General features: G+C 57.2%; 2 protein-coding genes and 2 long non-coding RNA genes across 7 annotated transcripts in view; 2 read left to right on the top strand and 2 right to left on the bottom strand.

Annotated features, from left to right (window-relative positions):
- Nucleotides 1–9,798, top strand: part of KLC2 (kinesin light chain 2) — an 11,357-nt gene extending 1,559 nt beyond the window's left edge. For all 4 annotated transcript variants that reach the window (XM_017857193.1, XM_017857191.1, XM_017857192.1 and 1 more), the window contains exons 3-16: nt 2,552–2,782; nt 2,933–3,002; nt 3,627–3,849; nt 4,469–4,556; nt 4,660–4,761; nt 4,855–5,028; nt 5,126–5,225; nt 6,969–7,018; nt 7,114–7,181; nt 7,600–7,708; nt 7,799–7,957; nt 8,034–8,158; nt 8,375–8,432; nt 8,820–9,798. In XM_017857193.1, coding sequence (XP_017712682.1) covers nt 2,552–2,782; nt 2,933–3,002; nt 3,627–3,849; nt 4,469–4,556; nt 4,660–4,761; nt 4,855–5,028; nt 5,126–5,225; nt 6,969–7,018; nt 7,114–7,181; nt 7,600–7,708; nt 7,799–7,957; nt 8,034–8,158; nt 8,375–8,432; nt 8,820–8,903 — 1,641 coding nt within the window. In that variant the 3' untranslated portion in view covers nt 8,904–9,798. The remainder of the gene's footprint in view (nt 1–2,551; nt 2,783–2,932; nt 3,003–3,626; nt 3,850–4,468; nt 4,557–4,659; nt 4,762–4,854; nt 5,029–5,125; nt 5,226–6,968; nt 7,019–7,113; nt 7,182–7,599; nt 7,709–7,798; nt 7,958–8,033; nt 8,159–8,374; nt 8,433–8,819) is intronic.
- On the bottom strand, nt 2,621–5,768 carry LOC108518652 (uncharacterized). The gene is made up of 4 exons (XR_001882443.1): nt 5,485–5,768; nt 5,191–5,288; nt 4,500–4,689; nt 2,621–2,710 (listed from the first exon to the last, which is right to left on the bottom strand). It is a non-coding gene; the product is annotated as an uncharacterized LOC108518652 (long non-coding RNA).
- LOC108518651 (uncharacterized) lies at nt 6,311–7,183 on the bottom strand. The gene is made up of 3 exons (XR_001882442.1): nt 7,089–7,183; nt 6,666–6,781; nt 6,311–6,471 (listed from the first exon to the last, which is right to left on the bottom strand). It is a non-coding gene; the product is annotated as an uncharacterized LOC108518651 (long non-coding RNA).
- A 654-nt stretch (nt 9,799–10,452) lies between the features above and the next one.
- On the top strand, nt 10,453–19,637 carry RAB1B (RAB1B, member RAS oncogene family). The gene is made up of 6 exons (XM_017857195.1): nt 10,453–10,620; nt 13,682–13,754; nt 14,043–14,138; nt 14,251–14,346; nt 17,965–18,096; nt 18,191–19,637. Exons 1-6 carry the CDS (start codon nt 10,607–10,609, stop codon nt 18,383–18,385), a joined length of 606 nt encoding a protein of 201 aa, XP_017712684.1. The 5' UTR covers nt 10,453–10,606; the 3' UTR covers nt 18,386–19,637.
- Nucleotides 19,638–19,956: the final 319 nt, after the last annotated feature.

A 19,956-nucleotide genomic window follows, 5' to 3' on the forward strand; every position in this document is an offset into this window, starting at 1 on the left:
TAGGTGGATACAGGACCCAAGAAAATAGACAGGATTCCTGCCGTATTTGGAAAAGAGACAAAAGCACACATACGGAAATAATTGGTTGTTACAAATTGTGATGAGTTCTACAAAGAAAAGAACAAGATTTTATGATAGCTCACAGCAGTGAGTCTTGTCTACTGGTCAGGCAGGATTTTTGTGAGGAAATGACAAACTGAAACCTGAGGGAAGATATGAACCAGTCTCCAGGAAAGGGAGGCAGGGGAGAAGTTGCATGTGCAAAGGTCCTGGGGTAGGAGTTTGTGGTGGAGGAACTCGGGGAAGAACTATGTGACTGAAGCTTCACGGAAAGGAAAGAGGAACAGAAGAGGCCTGAGGAGAAGCCACGAGCCAGATCATGGCCTCGTTAGTGTGGGTTTTATTCTCAGGAAGTCAGAAAGCCTCTGGAGGGCTTTAAGCAGGCAGGCAACACAGTCTGACTTGAATTTCTAAAAACTCTCTGGCTGAGATGTGGAGAATAAACCTCAGTGGGTCGAGGATGGAATCACTCTCCAGTGAGTGGTTAGGAAGCCACTGCTGGAATTCAAATCAGAGCTGGTGCTTGGAATTAAGGGGTGGCTATGATGGAGAAAAGGGACCAGTTCTGGATGTTCTGAAGGTAGGTCCAGCAAGACCCAAGGTGGAATAAGGGAGAGAGAGGAAGGCAGCATCACTCCCAGGTTTGTGATTTAAGCAAATTAAGGGAGGAGAGGGCCTGGGTGGATCAGAACTCTGTTTTGGCCCCCTTTAATTGAGGCTGCCAGGATGATATGCAATTGGAGATGTCCAGGAGCCATTGGGATGTGCAAGGAGTTAGACTTGTTTTATTCCCCTCAGAGCTTGGCTGAACCCCTGCCTGGCACGTGAACCCTGGGGAGGTTGTATCATCTTGGTTTGCTTTTCTTTAAAATAGGGATCATGCCATCTGCTGTGTATACTTCCAGGCTGTTGGGGGAATTTTTTTTTTTTAAGCTAGTGGTTATGGAAACACCTGTCACTTAGGCATTTGCTAACCAACTGTAAAGTACAGGGTCTCAGACGGCCTGGCCCTCTGCAAGGACATTCACTCCTCTGCCAGTTGGCCATCAGAGGCAGAAAGGACCAGTCAGGGGTCCCACACCTGGTGGAGCACATGCACTCTCGCAGAGGGGGAACAGTTTGCATGGAGGGCATGGGCATCAAGGCCATGTGTGACGCTGGAGCAGAGTGGGAGGCGTGACTAGCTGGAGACACCACTGCAGAAATTACCCTGGACCATGAAGGACCAGGAAAGGGTGGAAGCCAGGTGTGGTGGCTCACGCCTGTAATTCCAGCACTTTGGGAGGCCCAGGTGGGAAGATTGCTTAAATCCAGGAGTTCATGAGACCCCGTATCTATGAAAAAATTTTTTATTTTTATTTATTTATATTTGAGACAGAGTCTCACTGTGTTGCCCAGGCTGGAGTATAGTGGTGCAATGTCAGTTCACTGCAGCTTTTGCCTCTCAGGTTCAAGTGATTCTCCTGCCTCAGCCTCCTGAGTAGCTGGGACTACAGGCACGCACCACCACACCCAGCTAATTTTTGTATTTTTAGTAGAGATGGGGTTTCACCATGTTGGCCAGGATGGTCTCAATCTTCTGACCTCATGATCTGCCCACCTCAGCCTCCTGAAGTGCTAGGATTACAGGCGTGAGCCACCGCACCTGGCCAAATTTTTTTTTAAATTAGCCAGGTGTGGTGGTGTGCACCCATAGTCCCAGTTACTCAAGAGGCTGAGGTGGAAGGACCACTTGGGCCTGGAAGGTAGAAGCTGCAGTGAGCTGTGACGGTGCCATAGCCCTTCAGCCCAGGTGACAGAGTGAGACATTGTCTCAAATTTAAAAAAAAAGAGAGAGCAAGAAGGGAGGTTGGAACCTAGGCAGGAAGGCAGGAGGAGACTGGAAACTCAGGAAAAGAGTTATAGAGGCTGGGGAGAGGGGTGGGAGTTGAGGCCAAGGCCTCTGGATACTTTTCCTGCCCCTGTGGTTCCTCACGCCAGCTGAGCATTTGGGATACATGCCCCTTCCCTACCTGGGAGCTGCAGAAAGGCAGGGGATGCTGTGGCCCCCTCAGCAGAAGTGGGGATGGAGTCTTTGGGTGGCTCTTCAGCCATCTAGCAGAGTTCTGTGGGCAAGCGCTAGCCCTGGGGCAGGGAGCAGTAACCTAGTGGCTGTGGCAGCAGGGGCCTGAGTACAACCCAGGGAGAGATGAAGGAAGGGGCTAGTAGCTCAGGGAAAGCACAGCACCCCAACTAGCCCTTTTGGGGTTCTCCTGATCCCAGAAGGAAGGAACTGGGGACTCCCAAGCCTCCTGGGTTTGGGCTTTGCACTACAGTGTGTTTGAGGCCTTGAGGAGATTCTCCCTTGACTAGGAGAGAAAAGGCCTATAGCTCCTCACTCTAGGGCCAGGCCTGGCCCTTCACTGGGTCCCAGAGCCCAACTAGGCCCAGGCTACAGTCATAGGCGAGGGGGTCGATGGGGCTCCGACCCTTACCTGGGCTGGTTGCACAGGTGATCTTGGCACTGTCGAGCCACCTGGGGGCTGTAGAATCAGAGAAGCAGAAGCTGCGGGCGCAGGTGCGGCGCCTGGTGCAGGAGAACCAGTGGCTGCGTGAGGAGCTGGCGGGGACGCAGCAGAAGCTGCAGCGCAGTGAGCAGGCCGTGGCCCAGCTGGAGGAGGAGAAGCAGCACCTGCTGTTCATGAGCCAGATCCGCAAGTTGGATGAAGACAACTCCCCTAACGTGAGCTCCTACCATGGTCACTGTTGCCCAGCAAGGGGGCCTGGGAGCAGGGAGGGGCAGCATGGAGCAAATTCGGCTCCACCCCAGCCCACGGACACCCTGGCTGCCCTGTGCCTCCTTCCCTGATGCTCATCCTGTCTTCCTTCCCAGGAGGAGAAGGGGGACGTCCCCAAAGACACACTGGATGACCTGTTCCCCAATGAGGATGAGCAGAGCCCAGGTGCGGATGGGCAGTTCTGGAGTGAAGGAAGGAAAGGTTGTGTGAACTCTTGGTCCTTGGGACCAAGTGGCTGCCATGTTCCTTCCTGCCTCACTTCTGATCATGACATCCTAGTGTGTTAGAGCTTTAAGAACAGTCATACGTGCTGCTGCTTCTCACATCCCCCCATCTCTGTGGGGAGCAGACATCACAGTTAAGAGCTATGGAGTCACCAGCCTGGCTTTCAGTGCTGCTCTGCCACTAGTTGCCCTGACCCTTGGGAGAGTTCTCTTCCCCTCTGAGTCACCTCTGAGGGAGGCATGTGCAGACAGCCACACTGGGGCCATTGCCTGCTTTGCTCATGGTACTGGTCGTGCATCGGGGCCTCCACTCTGTACACAGGGACACAGGCTCAGAGGTTAGGTGACTTGCCCCAGGACACGGAGCCTGAAGTACTGGAGCTGGGCCTCTACCCCCTCTTTCTATGGAGTAACTAGACCCACTGTATAAATGGGGTAACTGAGAAAGAGTGATTAGTGACTTGCCCAGGGCCACGTGTCAAGTGGCTCAAAGGCACAGCTGGCATGTACCATCTCAGCCCAGTGGGCAGATGGTACATCTGACCTCCTGCCCTTGGCCCTGCAGCCCCTAGCCCAGGAGGAGGGGATGTGTCTGGTCAGCATGGGGGCTACGAGATCCCGGCCCGGCTCCGCACCCTGCACAACCTGGTGATCCAATACGCCTCACAGGGCCGCTACGAGGTAGCTGTGCCACTCTGCAAGCAGGCACTCGAAGACCTGGAGAAGACGTCAGGCCACGACCACCCTGACGTTGCCACCATGCTGAACATCCTGGCACTGGTCTATCGGTGAGGACTCTCTGGGGGTGCCCAAATTCTTCTGGAACGCTCCAGCCCTGGATCACTAACCTTTGGTGCCTGCTGTGGGCCCAGACTCGGGGCCCACCTGTGTGGAGCTGGGCTACAGATCCAAGTAAAACTGTCTAGTGTAGGAGACAGGCTTCGCCAGAACTGGGGAGGGACTGCACATGAAGACTCCAGGGGTTCTGGGGAGTCTGCACAGCTTCTCCAGGCACTAAGGCTGGAGGAGGGGCTTTGCCAGAAAGTGAGTTTGGCTGAACACAAGAGGCTAGAAAAGGTTCCCATGACAAAAAGCCAGCATGAACAAAGGCACTGGGACCTGGAGAGCAGGACACGCTAAAGGGGCAGCAGGAGAGCCATGTGGCGCCCAGGGATACTAGGCACCAGGCAGTCAGTGGGACCCCAGCACTGCACACCCCAGCCAATTGTGAGAAAACTGCCCACAGCCCCTGGAGCTCGGAGAAGCAGGAGCTAAGCAGGTCTCCCCACACTCTGGGTCCCACTCTGTCATACTCACTGAGTACAGGAGTGACCACAGGGACTGCAGGCCACTGGGGAGGGCCTCGAGCTGGGGGACACCCCTGACCATGCTCCCACCTGCTCCCAGGGATCAGAACAAGTATAAGGAGGCTGCCCACCTACTCAATGATGCTCTGGCCATCCGGGAGAAAACACTGGGCAAGGACCACCCAGCCGTGAGTGAGGGTTGGGTGGGAGGTGGGGGCTGTGCCCCATCCCCTGCAGGTCCCAGAGTCCTGCAGGGCCTGGGTCAAGGAGCTTCCATTCTCCCACCTCCAGGTGGCTGCGACACTAAACAACCTGGCGGTCCTGTATGGCAAAAGGGGCAAGTACAAGGAGGCTGAGCCGTTGTGCAAGCGGGCACTGGAGATCCGAGAGAAGGTGGGAGTAGGCAGGGCTGGGCAGGCCAGGGGTCTGGGAGGCAGGGGCCCGGGCAGCCCTGAGCCCAACCCCTGGCTTCCTCTCCCATCCCAGGTCCTAGGCAAGTTTCACCCAGATGTGGCCAAGCAGCTCAGCAACCTGGCCCTGCTGTGCCAGAACCAGGGCAAAGCCGAGGAGGTGGAATACTACTATCGGCGGGCGCTGGAGATCTATGCTACACGCCTCGGGCCCGATGACCCCAATGTAGCCAAGACCAAGAACAACCTGGTGCCTTGAGGCTGGGAGGGGCTGGAGGATGGGAAGGAGGAGAGAAAAAGGCTTGGTTCCATGCATCCTGCTCATTCTCTGGGTCTCCCACTTCCAGGCTTCCTGCTACCTGAAGCAGGGCAAGTACCAGGATGCAGAGACCCTGTACAAGGAGATCCTCACCCGTGCTCATGAGAAAGAGTTTGGTTCTGTCAATGGTGAGTGTGTGGTTGCCACGTGCCTCTGGCTGATGCATCCCAGGCCCACTCTGCCATCAGCACCTAGGACAGATCCCTCAGCTGGGCAGGCCCTCAGACTTTGGCCTGGCTGGTCCCCAGCTTCACCCCGAGATGGTGCCCAGCCACCAGTGCTCACGTTTGCACATGTGAGCACACACCCAACTCATGCAGCCCCCTTGGCCTGCCAGTGCCTCACACACCTTTGCATCCCCCTTCTTCACTGGCAACTCCTGCTCACCTCATCTCCCACTCTGAGAAACTACCTCCGGCCCCAGATGGTCAGTCGTCATCTGCTCCTGAGTCCCTCGGAGCCTGGCCCATCATTCAGGCCTAGCATATGTCTTGGGCTGTGGCCTGAGGGGTAAGGGTCTGTTCTGCTCATCTTTGTCCAGAAGAGGGCCAGCAGTGTTTTGGGTCTTCTTGTTCATTCATTCAACAAAGCCCAACCCTGGTCTCCCCTCCCCTGACCCCAGTCCTGTGTCCAGCCCAACCAGGTGAGGCCTATGTGGTAGGCCGTTGACAGTCTCCTTTCTCTCCCCAGGGGACAACAAGCCCATCTGGATGCACGNCAAGGAGCTTCCATTCTCCCACCTCCAGGTGGCTGCGACACTAAACAACCTGGCGGTCCTGTATGGCAAAAGGGGCAAGTACAAGGAGGCTGAGCCGTTGTGCAAGCGGGCACTGGAGATCCGAGAGAAGGTGGGAGTAGGCAGGGCTGGGCAGGCCAGGGGTCTGGGAGGCAGGGGCCCGGGCAGCCCTGAGCCCAACCCCTGGCTTCCTCTCCCATCCCAGGTCCTAGGCAAGTTTCACCCAGATGTGGCCAAGCAGCTCAGCAACCTGGCCCTGCTGTGCCAGAACCAGGGCAAAGCCGAGGAGGTGGAATACTACTATCGGCGGGCGCTGGAGATCTATGCTACACGCCTCGGGCCCGATGACCCCAATGTAGCCAAGACCAAGAACAACCTGGTGCCTTGAGGCTGGGAGGGGCTGGAGGATGGGAAGGAGGAGAGAAAAGGCTTGGTTCCATGCATCCTGCTCATTCTCTGGGTCTCCCACTTCCAGGCTTCCTGCTACCTGAAGCAGGGCAAGTACCAGGATGCAGAGACCCTGTACAAGGAGATCCTCACCCGTGCTCATGAGAAAGAGTTTGGTTCTGTCAATGGTGAGTGTGTGGTTGCCACGTGCCTCTGGCTGATGCATCCCAGGCCCACTCTGCCATCAGCACCTAGGACAGATCCCTCAGCTGGGCAGGCCCTCAGACTTTGGCCTGGCTGGTCCCCAGCTTCACCCCGAGATGGTGCCCAGCCACCAGTGCTCACGTTTGCACATGTGAGCACACACCCAACTCATGCAGCCCCTTGGCCTGCCAGTGCCTCACACACCTTTGCATCCCCTTCTTCACTGGCAACTCCTGCTCACCTCATCTCCCACTCTGAGAAACTACCTCCGGCCCCAGATGGTCAGTCGTCATCTGCTCCTGAGTCCCTCGGAGCCTGGCCCATCATTCAGGCCTAGCATATGTCTTGGGCTGTGGCCTGAGGGGTAAGGGTCTGTTCTGCTCATCTTTGTCCAGAAGAGGGCCAGCAGTGTTTTGGGTCTTCTTGTTCATTCATTCAACAAAGCCCAACCCTGGTCTCCCCTCCCCTGACCCCAGTCCTGTGTCCAGCCCAACCAGGTGAGGCCTATGTGGTAGGCCGTTGACAGTCTCCTTTCTCTCCCCAGGGGACAACAAGCCCATCTGGATGCACGCAGAGGAGCGGGAGGAAAGCAAGGTAGCTCTGTGGGGCAGGTTGGGTGGTTGTCAGGGGAGGCGGGGATGTGCAGAACCGGGCCTGCTCTTACTTAGTGTGACCACTCTTTCTTCCAGGATAAGCGCCGGGACAGCGCCCCCTATGGGGAATATGGCAGCTGGTACAAGGCCTGTAAAGTAGACAGGTGAGGGGGCGGGGCTGGGCTGGGGAGCAGAGCATGGCAGGGCAATCTCCACATTCCATACTCTCACTCCTAACACACCCCTCCTCTGCCGCTCATCTGGCAAGGCCCAGCTCACAGGTCACCTGTCCCAAGAAGGCTCTGTCTCCTAATTCTCAGCCTAATTATCTTGCTCCGGGTCTCCCAGCTTTTGGTCCTGGTGACAACATCCCATGAGGGCCCTGGGGCCAGGTCCCTAGCCCTGGCGTGATTCCCCCAGGGCAGAAGAGGCTGGGCGGGCCCAGCACAGGGCTTGACATGGGAGGTAATGGATTCTGGCTACCCCGGAGGTCCCTATTTCCTCAGGGCCCCCTGTAGGCTGGGTGCCAGGATGGACCCTGGGTCTGGGGGAACATGGAGTTTGAGACTGTCCCATCCACAGCCCCACAGTCAACACCACCCTGCGCAGCTTGGGGGCCCTATATCGGCGCCAGGGCAAGCTGGAAGCCGCACACACACTGGAGGACTGTGCCAGCCGCAACCGCAAGCAGGTGGGGCTCCATGCAGGAGGGGGTGGGCAGACACCTGTGTGGCCCTGGGTGTGGCCCAGTCACAGCCTGATGCCCCTGCCCCTCCCTCAGGGTTTGGACCCCGCAAGCCAGACCAAGGTGGTGGAACTGCTGAAAGATGGCAGTGGCGGGCGGGGAGACCGCCGTGGCAGCCGAGATGTGGCCGGGGGTGCCGGGCCCCGGTCTGAGTCTGACCTCGAGGATGGAGGACCTACAGCTGAGTGGAGTGGGGTGAGTCCAGGGGCTGGGGCCGGGCCGGGAGCCTAGGTGGCCAGTGGGGCCTAGAGGTGAGCCTGTCCACCCACAGGATGGCAGTGGTTCCTTGCGGCGCAGCGGCTCCTTTGGGAAGCTCCGAGACGCCCTGAGGCGCAGCAGTGAGATGCTTGTAAAGAAGCTGCAGGGGGGCAGCCCCCAGGAACCCCCTAACCCCAGGTGAGCCCCCTACCAAGGTGAGCCTCAGGAACCACCCAGCAACCCCGGATGAGCTCCTGACCCATGAGTGTGCCCCACTGACCCCAGGCAACCTCCCCATCCCTCTCAGGCTCCACCACCCACCAGTCTGCTCCTTCCCCAGCCCCACCCTGCTCCCTGCCCCCATCTCCCCTGAGTTCCTCCTTGGGCAAATACCAGGCTGTCCTTTTCCCTCAGGATGAAGCGGGCCAGTTCCCTCAACTTCCTCAACAAGAGCGTGGAAGAGCCGACCCAGGTAGGGGCAAGTGGGTGTCCGGGCACTGGGCGGCTGTGGCCGGGGCTGCATGTGTGCTGCCAAGCTTCCCTCCAGCATGCCTCTTCATCCGACATGGGAGGGAATGGATTCTATCCCAGGCCTACTTTGGGCTGGACAAAGGGGAGACACATGAGGGGAACCCAGCCTCTCCTGGGGGTGGATGTGTAAATGGCCAGTGCCAACACAGTCACCGTGGAGATGGGCAGGAGTGTCAGGGCACCAAGGCATGGCCTTGGGCCGGAACTGCCACTGCCTCTGCCCAGCTCAGGGACTCCAGCTGCCTCTGCCGGGTCAGGCCCCTTCAGGCCAGGGAGGCACAGACTGGCAGCAGCACAGGGCTGAGCCACCTGCCCCCTCTGCCCACAGCCTGGAGGCACAGGTCTCTCTGACAGCCGCACTCTCAGCTCCAGCTCCATGGACCTCTCCCGACGAAGCTCCCTGGTGGGCTAATGCTGAAGGGGCAGCCAGTCACCAGAGCGCCCACCTGGCACACCCCCCTCACCCCAGCCCTGCGCATGGGCCTGCTGCTTGTCCCGCCTGTCTCTCCCATAGCCCCTGTCTTTTCTGTTCAATCTCAGGGTAACCTTCTCCCTTGTCATCTCAGCCTGAGCCCTGGAGGCTGGGCCTGCCCACTCCAGCTCGATCCCTTATTTATTCCTTCCAGCAGGGCCCTCTTCCTTAGGTTCAGGGCCAGCAGGAGGTGCCGGCTGGAGTCTCCACCATAGACTCAGTGGCCTGGCCTCCCCAGACCCTAGAGCCAAGAACACTAAGCACTCGCCGGCCCTTCGACACCCTCGCCCTCCCTCCCGACTGAACCCGGCCGTTGCTTCTGTATATAGAGAAATAAGTTATTGGCCGCGCCCCACCCTTCAGTCCACGGTACTACCCGGGCCTCCCCTCCCTCCTCTAGTGGTACCGCCCAGGCCTTAATCACCCCCATTCCGTGCGGTGGTATCTCCCAGGCTCCACATTCTCGGAGTGGCGCCTCCCAAGTGGCTTCCGGGACCTTCTCGCGCTCCTCCTGGCCTCTGAAGGATGTGTCCTACCCCGCCATCGCTCCGTGCCCCAGGACGGGGACCTCCCCTTAGTCCTCCCACCGCCGGGCCCTGCCCCGCATCCCGGCCTTATGCACTGCCCCTCCCGCCCGGCCCCGCCCAGGTACAGCCCGACCCCGCCCCGGGCACCGCCCACCGAGCCATCCTGCCACGCCTCTCCCACGCCTGCAGCTTCTCGCGAGGGGCGGCGACGGTCCCTTGGTGGCAGGAGGGGCTTCCCCTGTTGCGGGTGAGGCGGCTGCTGTCTATTTTCAGATGTTGCTGTAGAAATAAAGACGGTTTGAATCTGAGCCGGGCTTGTTTTGAGGCGGAAGTCGGGGCCCTCCCGCGTCTCTAAACGGGTGGAGTCGGGAAGGGTCGCGCGTGAGTGGGGGACAGTGTGTCTCGCTCAACCGCTGTCCGCGCAGCTGGGCCCAGATATTCTGCCCCACCCCGGAATTGCGTGGGGGCACCACAAGTCAGGCTTTCCCTAAAACCTTCACTTGTGGGGTTCTGGAGACTGCGGGCTCTTACGAGCTCTGCTCTTCACAAAGTTTTTGACTTTGAGTGAGTTTCCCGAGACTCAGTTTTTTCATCTCTGAAATGCGGGTGATGACACGCGGCTGCGAGTTAGGAGTGCCCAGTACACGAGGAACCCTGGACAAGTGAACTTTTATTAGTCTTACTAGATCCCACATTCTCATTTAACGTGGGTATTGGGAGGGTAAGGATGACTGTCTCCGTCAGACAGATGTGAAACGTGCCAAGCCCAGCTCTGAACTGAGCTTTTTAAACACCGAGACGCCGTCAAGCTTTCCAGCACCGTGCTCAAGCTTAGGTGCGTCCGGCGTGCAAACTACAAGCCCCAGAAGGCAATGCGCCAGTAGTGATGGGAGTGGGCGCGGAGGCACCGGCTCCCCGACTACGACTGCGCAGCGGGGCTGAGTTGGAGAACGTCTCAGACTACAAGTTCCGAGAACCAGCGCGGCGAGGCCTGAGACGAGGACGTTTGCGCCTGCGCGTCGCGGGCGGGGCCTCTGGGGCGGAGCGGCCACCATCTTGGAACGGGAGGCGGAGCAGAGCCGACTGGGAGCGACCGAGCGGGCCGCCGCTGCCGCCATGAACCCCGAATAGTGAGTGAGCCCCGCCCGCGCCGTCCAGCGCAGCCTCGATCCCGAATACGGGCTGTACGCTTACCGGGGTTGTCTGGCCCGGGTCAGGACTGTGCGGCGCCCCCACATCCGGGTCCCTCTTCCGCTGACCCCCCCCCCTCACATCCGGGTTCTGCCCCTCCCCCCAGGGGCCCCAGGACCCCGGCTCAACACCCCGAGCTCTCACACCCGGGGCCCAGACGTGGCGACCCCGAGGGGCAGCTGTTGGAGCCCGAGACACCGGCCCTACCAGGCCTTATCGGTCAGATGACCCCGCAGTCCCTGTCACTTCAGGCCTCAGTTTCCCCACCTGCTGCTTGACAACTGTTCTGCTGTTTGGGAGCCCGTCTTTAGATAGTTTCTGGTCTCGGGTTCAGGCTCGGGCCCTTTAGGTCGGGCAGTGAATCCCTCTACCCTTCTCTTTCTCCTGAAGCCCGGCTCCTGGGGCCGGCCCAGAAACTGGCCAACTAAGCGGGAGGCCCAGAAGCGCCGCTTGGGTCGCGTCTCCCGCAGGTCCTCTCTTCCGGGGCTGCCTCCTGCCCTTTGCCTGGGTCGCGCCGACCTGTCGCTCCCAACGGTCCGTCCTTTCCCGCCGTCTCCTCGCTTTTGCTCAGGCCCCCAACGCCACCGTCGCACCCCTTCCCTTGGCTGTCACACTGCTTGCATGGAATTTGCTCTCCCCCTTCCAGCGGGATTCTGTGGTCCTCAAACTCTCCTCACTCTTGGTCACTCCCCCTGCGGGTAGGTGGCCCACATCTCATGCCCAGGACTAATAGTTTTCCCCAAGTATCAGTTGCCTTCTTCCTCTTCTGCCACTTCCTTTTTCTCCTCCACATCCAGGTCTCAGATTTCCTTGGGGAAGGGTGAAGCTCTGAGCTGGATTGGGAGGGGAACAGAGAAGGGAACCAGCAGGCTCTCGCAGGGACTTTGGAGTCTGACAAACCTGGTTTGAGTCTTAAAGCGAAAAACTGTGTAAGTTAGGGCAAGTCACTTCCCTTCTCTGGCCTCTGGTTTCCTCATTAGTTGACAGTGATAAAACTGACTTCATTGGACTGTTGTGAAGATTAAATGAGATGATGCATTTGAAGTACTTCACACGGGGAACTCAACTGTGTGACTTCACACAGTCACAAGTTGGAACTCAATATTATTAAATGTGATTACCTTTTACCTTTTTTTTTTTTTTTTTTGAGACAGGGTCTCTCTCTGTCACCCAGGCTGGAGTACAGTGGCACGATCATGGCTCACTGCAGTCTCCAACTCTTGGGCTCAAGCATTCCTCCTGCATTGTCCTCCTGAGTAGCTGGGAATACAGAGGTACACCACCACATCTGGCACATTTTTTAATTTTTTGTAAAGACAGGGTCTCCATCTGTTTCCCAGCCTGGTCTCAAATTCTGGGCTCAAATGATCCTTGTGCCTTGGGCTCCCAAAATGTTGGGATTACAAGTGTCAGCCACTGCGCCCAGCCTTAAGTGCAATTTTCATTGCAACTTGACCACCTCTTCCTGGTGACTTCATAACAGGTTTTTTGTTGTTGTTGTTTCCAAAGAGATGGGGTGGACTGGGCGCAGTGGCTTACGCCTGTAATCCCAGTACTTTGGGAGGCTGAGGCGGGTGGGTGGATCACGAGGTCAGAAGATCGAGACCATCCTGGCCAACATGGTGAAACCCCGTCTCTACTAAAAATACAAAAATTAGCCAAGTGTGGTGGCACGTGCCTGTAATCCCAGCTACTCTGGAGGCTGAGGCGGGAGAATCACTTGAACCCGGGAGTTGGAGGTTGCAGTGAGCCAAGATCGTGCCACTGCACTCCAGCCTGGTGACAGAGTGAGACTCCATCTCAAAAAAAAAAAAGAGAGAGACAGGGTCATGCTACATCACCCAGACTGGTCATGCACTCCTGGGCTCCAGGGATCCTCCTCCTGCTTCACCCTCCCCAGTAGCTGGGACCACAGGCACATGCCACAGCACCCGGCCATCAGTCTTCTTTACATGGGTTTTCCACTTAACAGGTTCTGGACTGTGCCCTGACTTCTACTTCTGGGGCCTCCCCATACCACAGGTCATGTACTGGGGATTCCCTAAATAGCCCCTACTGTACCAAACCATGAAGTCTCAGAAATCAGGGTAGGATACCCAGCTCTGTCGCCTTGGCAGGTCACGTCCCTCTCTGTGTCTTGATTTCTTTCTCCATAAAGTGAGAATTTAGATTCAGCAAGCTGAGAGCCCTTTGGGCTAGCTTTTTCTGGAGGGAGGCATCAGCCCTCCCTGACCGGGACTGGTGGGAAGATCTGGTGAGCACCATAGTATTCTAAACCAAAGGATGACCAGGCTCACCCCTGTAATCCCAGCACTTTTAGAGGCCAAGGCAGGTGAATCGATTGAACCCAGGAGTTTAAGACCAGCCTGGGCAACATAGTGAGACCCTGTCTCTACAAAACATAAAAAGAGTAGCCAGGGGCCGGGTGTGGTGGCTCACACCTGTAATCCCAGCACTTTGGGAGGCCGAGGCAGGTGGATCACCTGAGGTCAGGAGTTTGAGACGAGCCTGGCCAACATGGTGAAACCCTGTCTCTACTAAAAATACAAAAATTAGCCAGGCATGGTGGCGGGTGCCTGTAATCCCAGCTACTCACGAGGCCAAGACAGGAGAGTTGCTTGAACCCAGCAGGCGGAGGTTGCAGTGAGCCGAGATCACGCCATTGCACTCCAGCCTGGGCAACAAGAGCGAAACTCTGTCTCAGGAAAAAAAAAAAAAAAAAAAGATTAGTTAGAAGTGGTGGTGGACACCTGAAGTCCCAGCTACTCAGGAGGCTGAGGTGGGAAGATCACTTTGAGCCTGCGAGGTAGAAGCTGCAGTGAGCCGTGATCACTTCAGTGCACTGCAGCCTGGGTGACAGAGTGAGACCTTATTGCTAAAAAAAATAAAAATAAACCAAGGGATGCCTCGTGGGGTGGGGGAATCCTCTAACTGTGACTCCAGGATGATGGTAGGTGGGCTCCCTGCCTCCCTTCACGCCTTCCCATCCTCTCTCTCCAGTGACTACCTGTTTAAGCTGCTTTTGATTGGCGACTCAGGCGTGGGCAAGTCATGCCTGCTCCTACGGTTTGCTGTGAGTAAGAAGCCTCCCATACCATCTACCTGGGGTCCTGACTGGCAGCTTGGGGGAGAAGGGACCACCTAGAGCACAGTAGTCACAAGATCTGGGAACCGGGTTGAAGCTGTAAGACCTGCCAGCAGCACATCTGCCCTGAGCAAGACACAGGGCTGGCCAGCTGGGTGCTGGGAATTGGGGCTTGGTAGTTAGGAGACCCAGCTGGGGCTGGAAGCTGGAGGGAGGCTTTCCAAGTGAGCCTCACCTCATTTACTCCCATCATTTCACTGGCCCCTGAACTTCCAGGATGACACGTACACAGAGAGCTACATCAGCACCATCGGGGTGGACTTCAAGATCCGAACCATCGAACTGGATGGCAAAACTATCAAACTTCAGATCGTGAGTGTCGCTATTCCCAAAATCCCTGGTACAGAGGTATCTGCCTTGGGAGGGAAGGGACTCTGGGAATCTGGACCCCAGCTGACCTGCTCCTCTGCCTACTGTCTCCTAGTGGGACACAGCGGGCCAGGAACGGTTCCGGACCATCACTTCCAGCTACTACCGGGGGGCCCATGGCATCATCGTGGTGTATGACGTCACTGACCAGGTACTCCTGGACTAGCCATCCTCAGCTTGGCCTCCTTAGCCTTAGGTCTTTGACTCTTCTTTTTCCTCCTTCCATCTTCTCTTTCCTGATGCCTCCTGGAAAAGACACTGTACTTGTCTGCTTACGGGAACTAACTAGGAAAAAGAAAAAAATAGGTGACTGTATTTGGACTCATTTCACAAGGAGGGAAACAACCACAGAAATGGATCCTCCCAAGGCCCTGTTTGCAGGTTCTGGCAGGACAAGCCCTCACACCTTCCCTCCCCGCCAAGCCAAACTTACCACCTTATTGTAGACTTTCTGGGCACCTGTGTGTTATGGGAGTTTAGGCAGGCGGTTGGCTCCTGTGATGGGCCTGTGGCTTCCTGTGTGAAGACACAGTGCAGAGGGACAATTAGAGGGCCTTAGACAAAGAAGTGAGGAGGCTTGAGCTCGGGGCGCAACGCAAGCAGAGATGCAGAAGCTCTGTGCCTCCAGCAGCAGTGTTAGTCCCATGTGACTGACAGTGGTGGTAGCAAGAGCCGGAAATGGTTCCACGAAACCTTATAGTTTACAGAACCTGGCCCAGGCCTCAGATTGCCTCTGATGCTCAGAAGAGGTCTGTGTTATGTTCTCATCACACAGGTGAGGAGTTGGGCTCAGGATGGTGAGGTGACTTGCCGAAGGTCCTTCTGCTAGTCCAGTGGCAGAGACAGAAAACCTGGATGGCAGCGGCCGGGCGCGGTGGCTCAAGCCTGTAATCCCAGCACTTTGGGAGGCCGAGACGGGCGGATCACGAGGTCAGGAGATCGAGACCATCCTGGCTAACACGGTGAAACCCCGTCTCTACTAAAAAAAAATACAAAAAACTAGCCGGGCGAGGTGGCAGGCGCCTGTAGTCCCATTTACTCGGGAGGCTGAGGCAGGAGAATGGCATAAACCCGGGAGGCGGAGCTTGCAGTGAGCTGAGATCCGGCCACTGCACTCCAGCCTGGGCGAAAGAGCGAGACTCTGTCTCAAAAAAAAAAAAAAAAAAGAAAACCTGGATGGCTCATTCCACCTGCTTTGTTTTTGTGTACCAAATGTTGCTTAACAGGGCCGAGCCCTGGGGATGAGGAGAATCTTAAATCAGCCGTGGGGCTGGTAAGAGTCCCTGTCTGAGGAGCAGCCGGGCTCTTTAGCTCACCAGGGACTCATGATATCCTCAGCTCTGGACGAGCTGTGGGGAAGCTACATACCACCCAGACAGGTTACCAAGGCCCACCTGACTGCCATGTATCCAGTGACCTCATTTCAGCAGATTGACCTCTCATGGCTTTGAAGTCTGTTCTCTTCTCTCTCCTTGAAAAGTGTACCATCCCTAGCTCCTCAGTCTCCTGCAGCACTTGATTCTCTATTGTCAATGTCTCTTTGCTGGTTTGTCCAGTGCTGCCTCCCATCACCCTGTGTTTGGTGCTTCCCGACTGCCCTGGACTCTCCTCCTTACTCTCGTGCATGACTGGGGCCACTCTGTGGTTTGCTTCTGCCTTGTCTTCTGTGATTCCTGCATCTAACAGCCGTGGCTGTGGCTTCCCTCCTCTGTCTGTGTCTGCGCTGGCACTTTGTGTCTGTATTAATTCTGATCTTCATGATCTTCTCTAGTAAACTAAATGGTGGGGTTTGTGTTTTCCAGATGAGGAAACTTGCTTGGAGAGGTGTTAAGTAGCTTGCCTCCGGTCTCACAGGAGGGGCAAAGCCAGTTTTGGAGGGCTCTTGGCTTTTGAGCACACCCTTTCCCCCGCCTCAAGCAGTCTCTGCAGAACTCAGATGTCCAGCACTGGCCTCACTGTCTCTCCCCAAACTAGCATCTCCATCCACATTTTTAATATTTTTATTTATTTTAAAACGTGGGGTCTCACTCTGTCACCCAGACTGCAGTGCAGTGGTGTGATCATAGCTCATTGTAACCTCAACCTCCTGGGCTTAAGGGATCCTCCTGCCTCAGCCTGTAGGTGCACACCACCATGCCCAGCTGCATCCCCATCTTTGTGACACAATTCTCGTCAGGCTGACCAGAAAACTCTTCCTTCCCCCATCCAGTCAGTCTCAAGTCTCCTCTGTTCTCTCCCCATCATCTTCCTCAAATCTGCCCCTCATGATCATAGCGGTGATGAGGATAATAGCAGCTCTTGCCAGTTAAGCACTTGTTATGAGACAAGCCTGCGTTTATTCTCTTCATGCTCACAACAGCCCTTCTGGGAGGTACTGTTTATAGAAATGAGGAAACTGAGGCTCACAGTGGTCAGGTGACATACCTGAGGTCACACAGTAAATGGCTGAGCCAGGCCTTCAGCAGCGGTGGTCTAAATCCTGTGTGCTTCCCTGGCTTGGTCCACATTCTCTTCCCTGGGTTATTCCAACCATTCCCAGTTGGTCTCCATCTTGCTGGTCTGATCTGGCCTCTGTCTCCTGTCAGGACTAGCTTTCCAGAGCACAGGTGTGATCTTGCTGCTTCTGGCCTGAGAAAACTCCCACTGGCTCCTGGTTGTCCAAGACTTAGCCAGGCTGAGACAGTCTGGCTCTGGCCTCTCCCCACTCCCCCCTCAGTCCTCCCCCGTCCACTCTTCCCCTCTCCCCTTTCCCCTCTCCCCTTTCCCCCTCCCTCTTGAGTGCATCCCAGCAACATTCCACTTCCTCCCATTCCCCAGAGACACCATGCCCCTCCCATTCAGTGACCTGGCACCTCCTGACTCCCCAGCTGGCACCTCTCCTGCACAAGGCCAGTTCCCACCTGCAGGCTTAGGCCTGCTGTTGCTCCCACCTCAAGCAGAAGTGGTCTGGGGGCTCCCCGGTCCCTGCCTTCTAACCTGTTTTGCCCTTGTGTGTGGCCTGGTCTATTCCTCTACTGCCCCGTGAATGTGTTAGGGCAGGACCCAGGTATGATTTCCCCCTTTGTCCCCAGCACTTAGTGCAGGACCCAACTTGGAACATGGCGAGAGGTCTAAGTTTGAGCCAATGTGATGTCATCAGGCCTCTGGCTCCTAAGGAGGAAAAGTGGCACTAGCTTCAGCACTTTCTTGAAAGTCCTGTCCTTTGTGTGTGGGGTAGGGGCAAGCTGCTGGAAGAGTCTGAAGCCGGGTAATAAGGCTGTTGGTGCCAAAAGTAGGATGAATTTTAGGCTGTTCCCAGGAGTCCTGTCTCACCATGGGCCAGGGCCACCTCTAAGAGGACCCTCGACCTCCTGCGCTCCAAGGCTACAAACCTTAAAGGGAGTTTCAGGCCATGGTGGGAACTGTAACTCTTGCAGACCTGTTACTCTCTGTTCCTGTCTCCCCTCCGCTCTCTCTCTGCTTCTCACATGTGGTTAGGCCTGCCAGTGTCTCAGGCAGAGACAGCTGCAGGGAGCAGAGCTGGCAGGCCTGGGTTGGGGCAGCTGTTGAGGTGCTGGGGCAGCTGGCAGGCTGCTGGGGCTCTTCTGGGTCTTAGATGGAGGAGGGCAGGGAGGAAGGTTCAGCCTGGAGCAGAGGGCTTCCTCTGCATCCCTGAGCCGAGGACTCAGGGGGCCCAGAGCTGTTCCCCTGAGAGAAGGTCTTGTTCTCCAGGTCTGGGGTAGGGGTGACAGTTGGGAGCAAAATAACTTTGGCCCCTGGCCCCCTTTAGGAGTCCTACGCCAACGTGAAGCAGTGGCTGCAGGAGATTGACCGCTATGCCAGCGAGAACGTTAATAAGCTCCTGGTGGGCAACAAGAGCGACCTCACCACCAAGAAGGTGGTGGACAACACCACAGCCAAGGTAGCAGATGGGCCGGTCTGCCCGGGGAGGGGGCGCTGGGGCCTCCTGCCCCTCACCCTGCTCTCCCCTCCTCTTCTCTCGTCTTCCTTGTCAGGAGTTTGCAGACTCTCTGGGCATCCCCTTCTTGGAGACGAGTGCCAAGAACGCCACCAATGTCGAGCAGGCGTTCATGACCATGGCTGCTGAGATCAAAAAGCGGATGGGGCCCGGAGCAGCCTCCGGGGGCGAGCGGCCCAATCTCAAGATCGACAGCACCCCTGTAAAGCCGGCTGGTGGTGGCTGTTGCTAGGAGGGGCACATGAAGTGGGACAGGAGGGGGCACCTTCTCCAGATGATGTCCCTGGCGGGGGCAGGAGGTGCCTCCCTCTCCCTCTCCTGGGGCATTTGAGTCTGTGGCTTTGGGGTGTCCTGGGCTCCCCATCTCCCTCTGGCCCATCTGCCTGCTGCCCTGAGCCCCAGTTCTGTCAGGGTCCCTAAGGGAGGACACTCAGGACCTGTGGTCAGGCAGGGTAGGGGCCTGCTCTGCTGCTGCCTCTAGGTGACTTTCCAAGATGCCCCCCTACACACCTTTCTTTGGAACGAGGGCTCTTCTGTTGGTCTCCCTTCCACCCCCATGTATGCTGCACTGGGTTTCTCTCCTTCCCCTTCTTCCTGCTCTCCTGCCCAAGAGCTGAGGTCTCCCCGGCCTCTACTGCCCTGGCTGCAGTCAGTGCCCAGGGCCAGGAGAGTAGCCAGGGGATCCAGGACCTGGGATCCAGGGCCCTGGGCTGGACCTCAGGACAGGCATGGAGGCCACAGGGGCCCAGCAGCCCACCCTTTCCCCTCCCCACTGCCTGCTTTCCCCTCCCACACTCCCAGCTCCAGCCGTCCAGCTGTGATGGGGTCTGAGTATATCTACTGCGGGTGGGTGGGTAGCGGCACTGGGCTTGTGTCTTGAGCCTGGAGGGAGTCTGCTTCTGCCACCCTGTGCCCTTCCAGAGACAGACCCATGCGCTGTCTGCCCAGTGTGCCCCTTTGTCCCCACGTCAGGCAGAGGCGGAAGGCCCACCGTGCCAGAGGCTGGGCACCAGCCTTAACCCTCTGCTAGCACCTCCTCCCTTTCCCCGAGGCAGCACATCTGGCTCACTCTCCCCTGGGTCTCTGGAGCCCACCAGGGAAGGCCCTCATCCCCTGCCGCTACTTCTCTGGGAAATATGGGTTCCATCCGGGATTGGGGGCCTCTCTGCTCATCCACTCTGAGCCCAGGATCCTAGTCCCCTGCCCTCTGGCACAGCTGCTTCCTGCAGGAAAGCAAGTCTTTGGTCTCCCTGAGAAGCCATGTCCTTCGTGCTGTCTCTTGCCTGTCCCACCTGTGCCCTGCCCTCCAGCTTGTATTTAAGTCCCTGGGCTGCCCCTTGGGGTGCCTCCCCGCTCCCAGGTTCCCCTCTGGTGTCATGTCAGGCATTTTGCAAGGAAAAGCCACTTGGGGAAAAATGGAAAAGGACAAAAAAATTAATAAATTTCCATTGGCCCTCGGGTGAGCTGAGGGTTTTTGCAAGGAAGTTGTGGTGGACAAGTGTGGTCTCTGGTCTAAGCCCAGCCTTGGGGTGGGGGGATGGAACTGGAACCCGGGCTTGGTGGGGTGCACGGGGGTCCTGGCTTGGTTTCAGCGTCCTAAGGCTGCTGGTGAAAGCCCTTGACCCCGTTTCCTGGGGCCAGGAAAGCTGCTTGTGCTTCTGTGGTCTGTCCCCAAGGGCCCAGCACCGTTCTGTCAGGGAGAGACGGCGGCCATCAGCTCATACCTGGTGTGCCGCCGCCAACTCCCGCGGGGCACAAGGCAGAGGTGTGGGGTCGTGCAGCCTCCAAAAGGGCCCCCGCTGC

Source organism: Rhinopithecus bieti, unplaced genomic scaffold (genome assembly GCF_001698545.2).
Source record: "Rhinopithecus bieti isolate Rb0 unplaced genomic scaffold, ASM169854v2 scaffold_44159, whole genome shotgun sequence".
NCBI lineage: Eukaryota > Metazoa > Chordata > Mammalia > Primates > Cercopithecidae > Rhinopithecus > Rhinopithecus bieti.

Bases quoted from the DNA above. Each gene is read 5' to 3' on its own strand.
- RAB1B (XM_017857195.1), top strand. The intron at 13,755-14,042 runs GTGAGTAAGAAG...CTGAACTTCCAG, and splicing joins GCCTGCTCCTACGGTTTGCT to GATGACACGTACACAGAGAG. The intron at 18,097-18,190 runs GTAGCAGATGGG...CTTCCTTGTCAG, and splicing joins TGGACAACACCACAGCCAAG to GAGTTTGCAGACTCTCTGGG.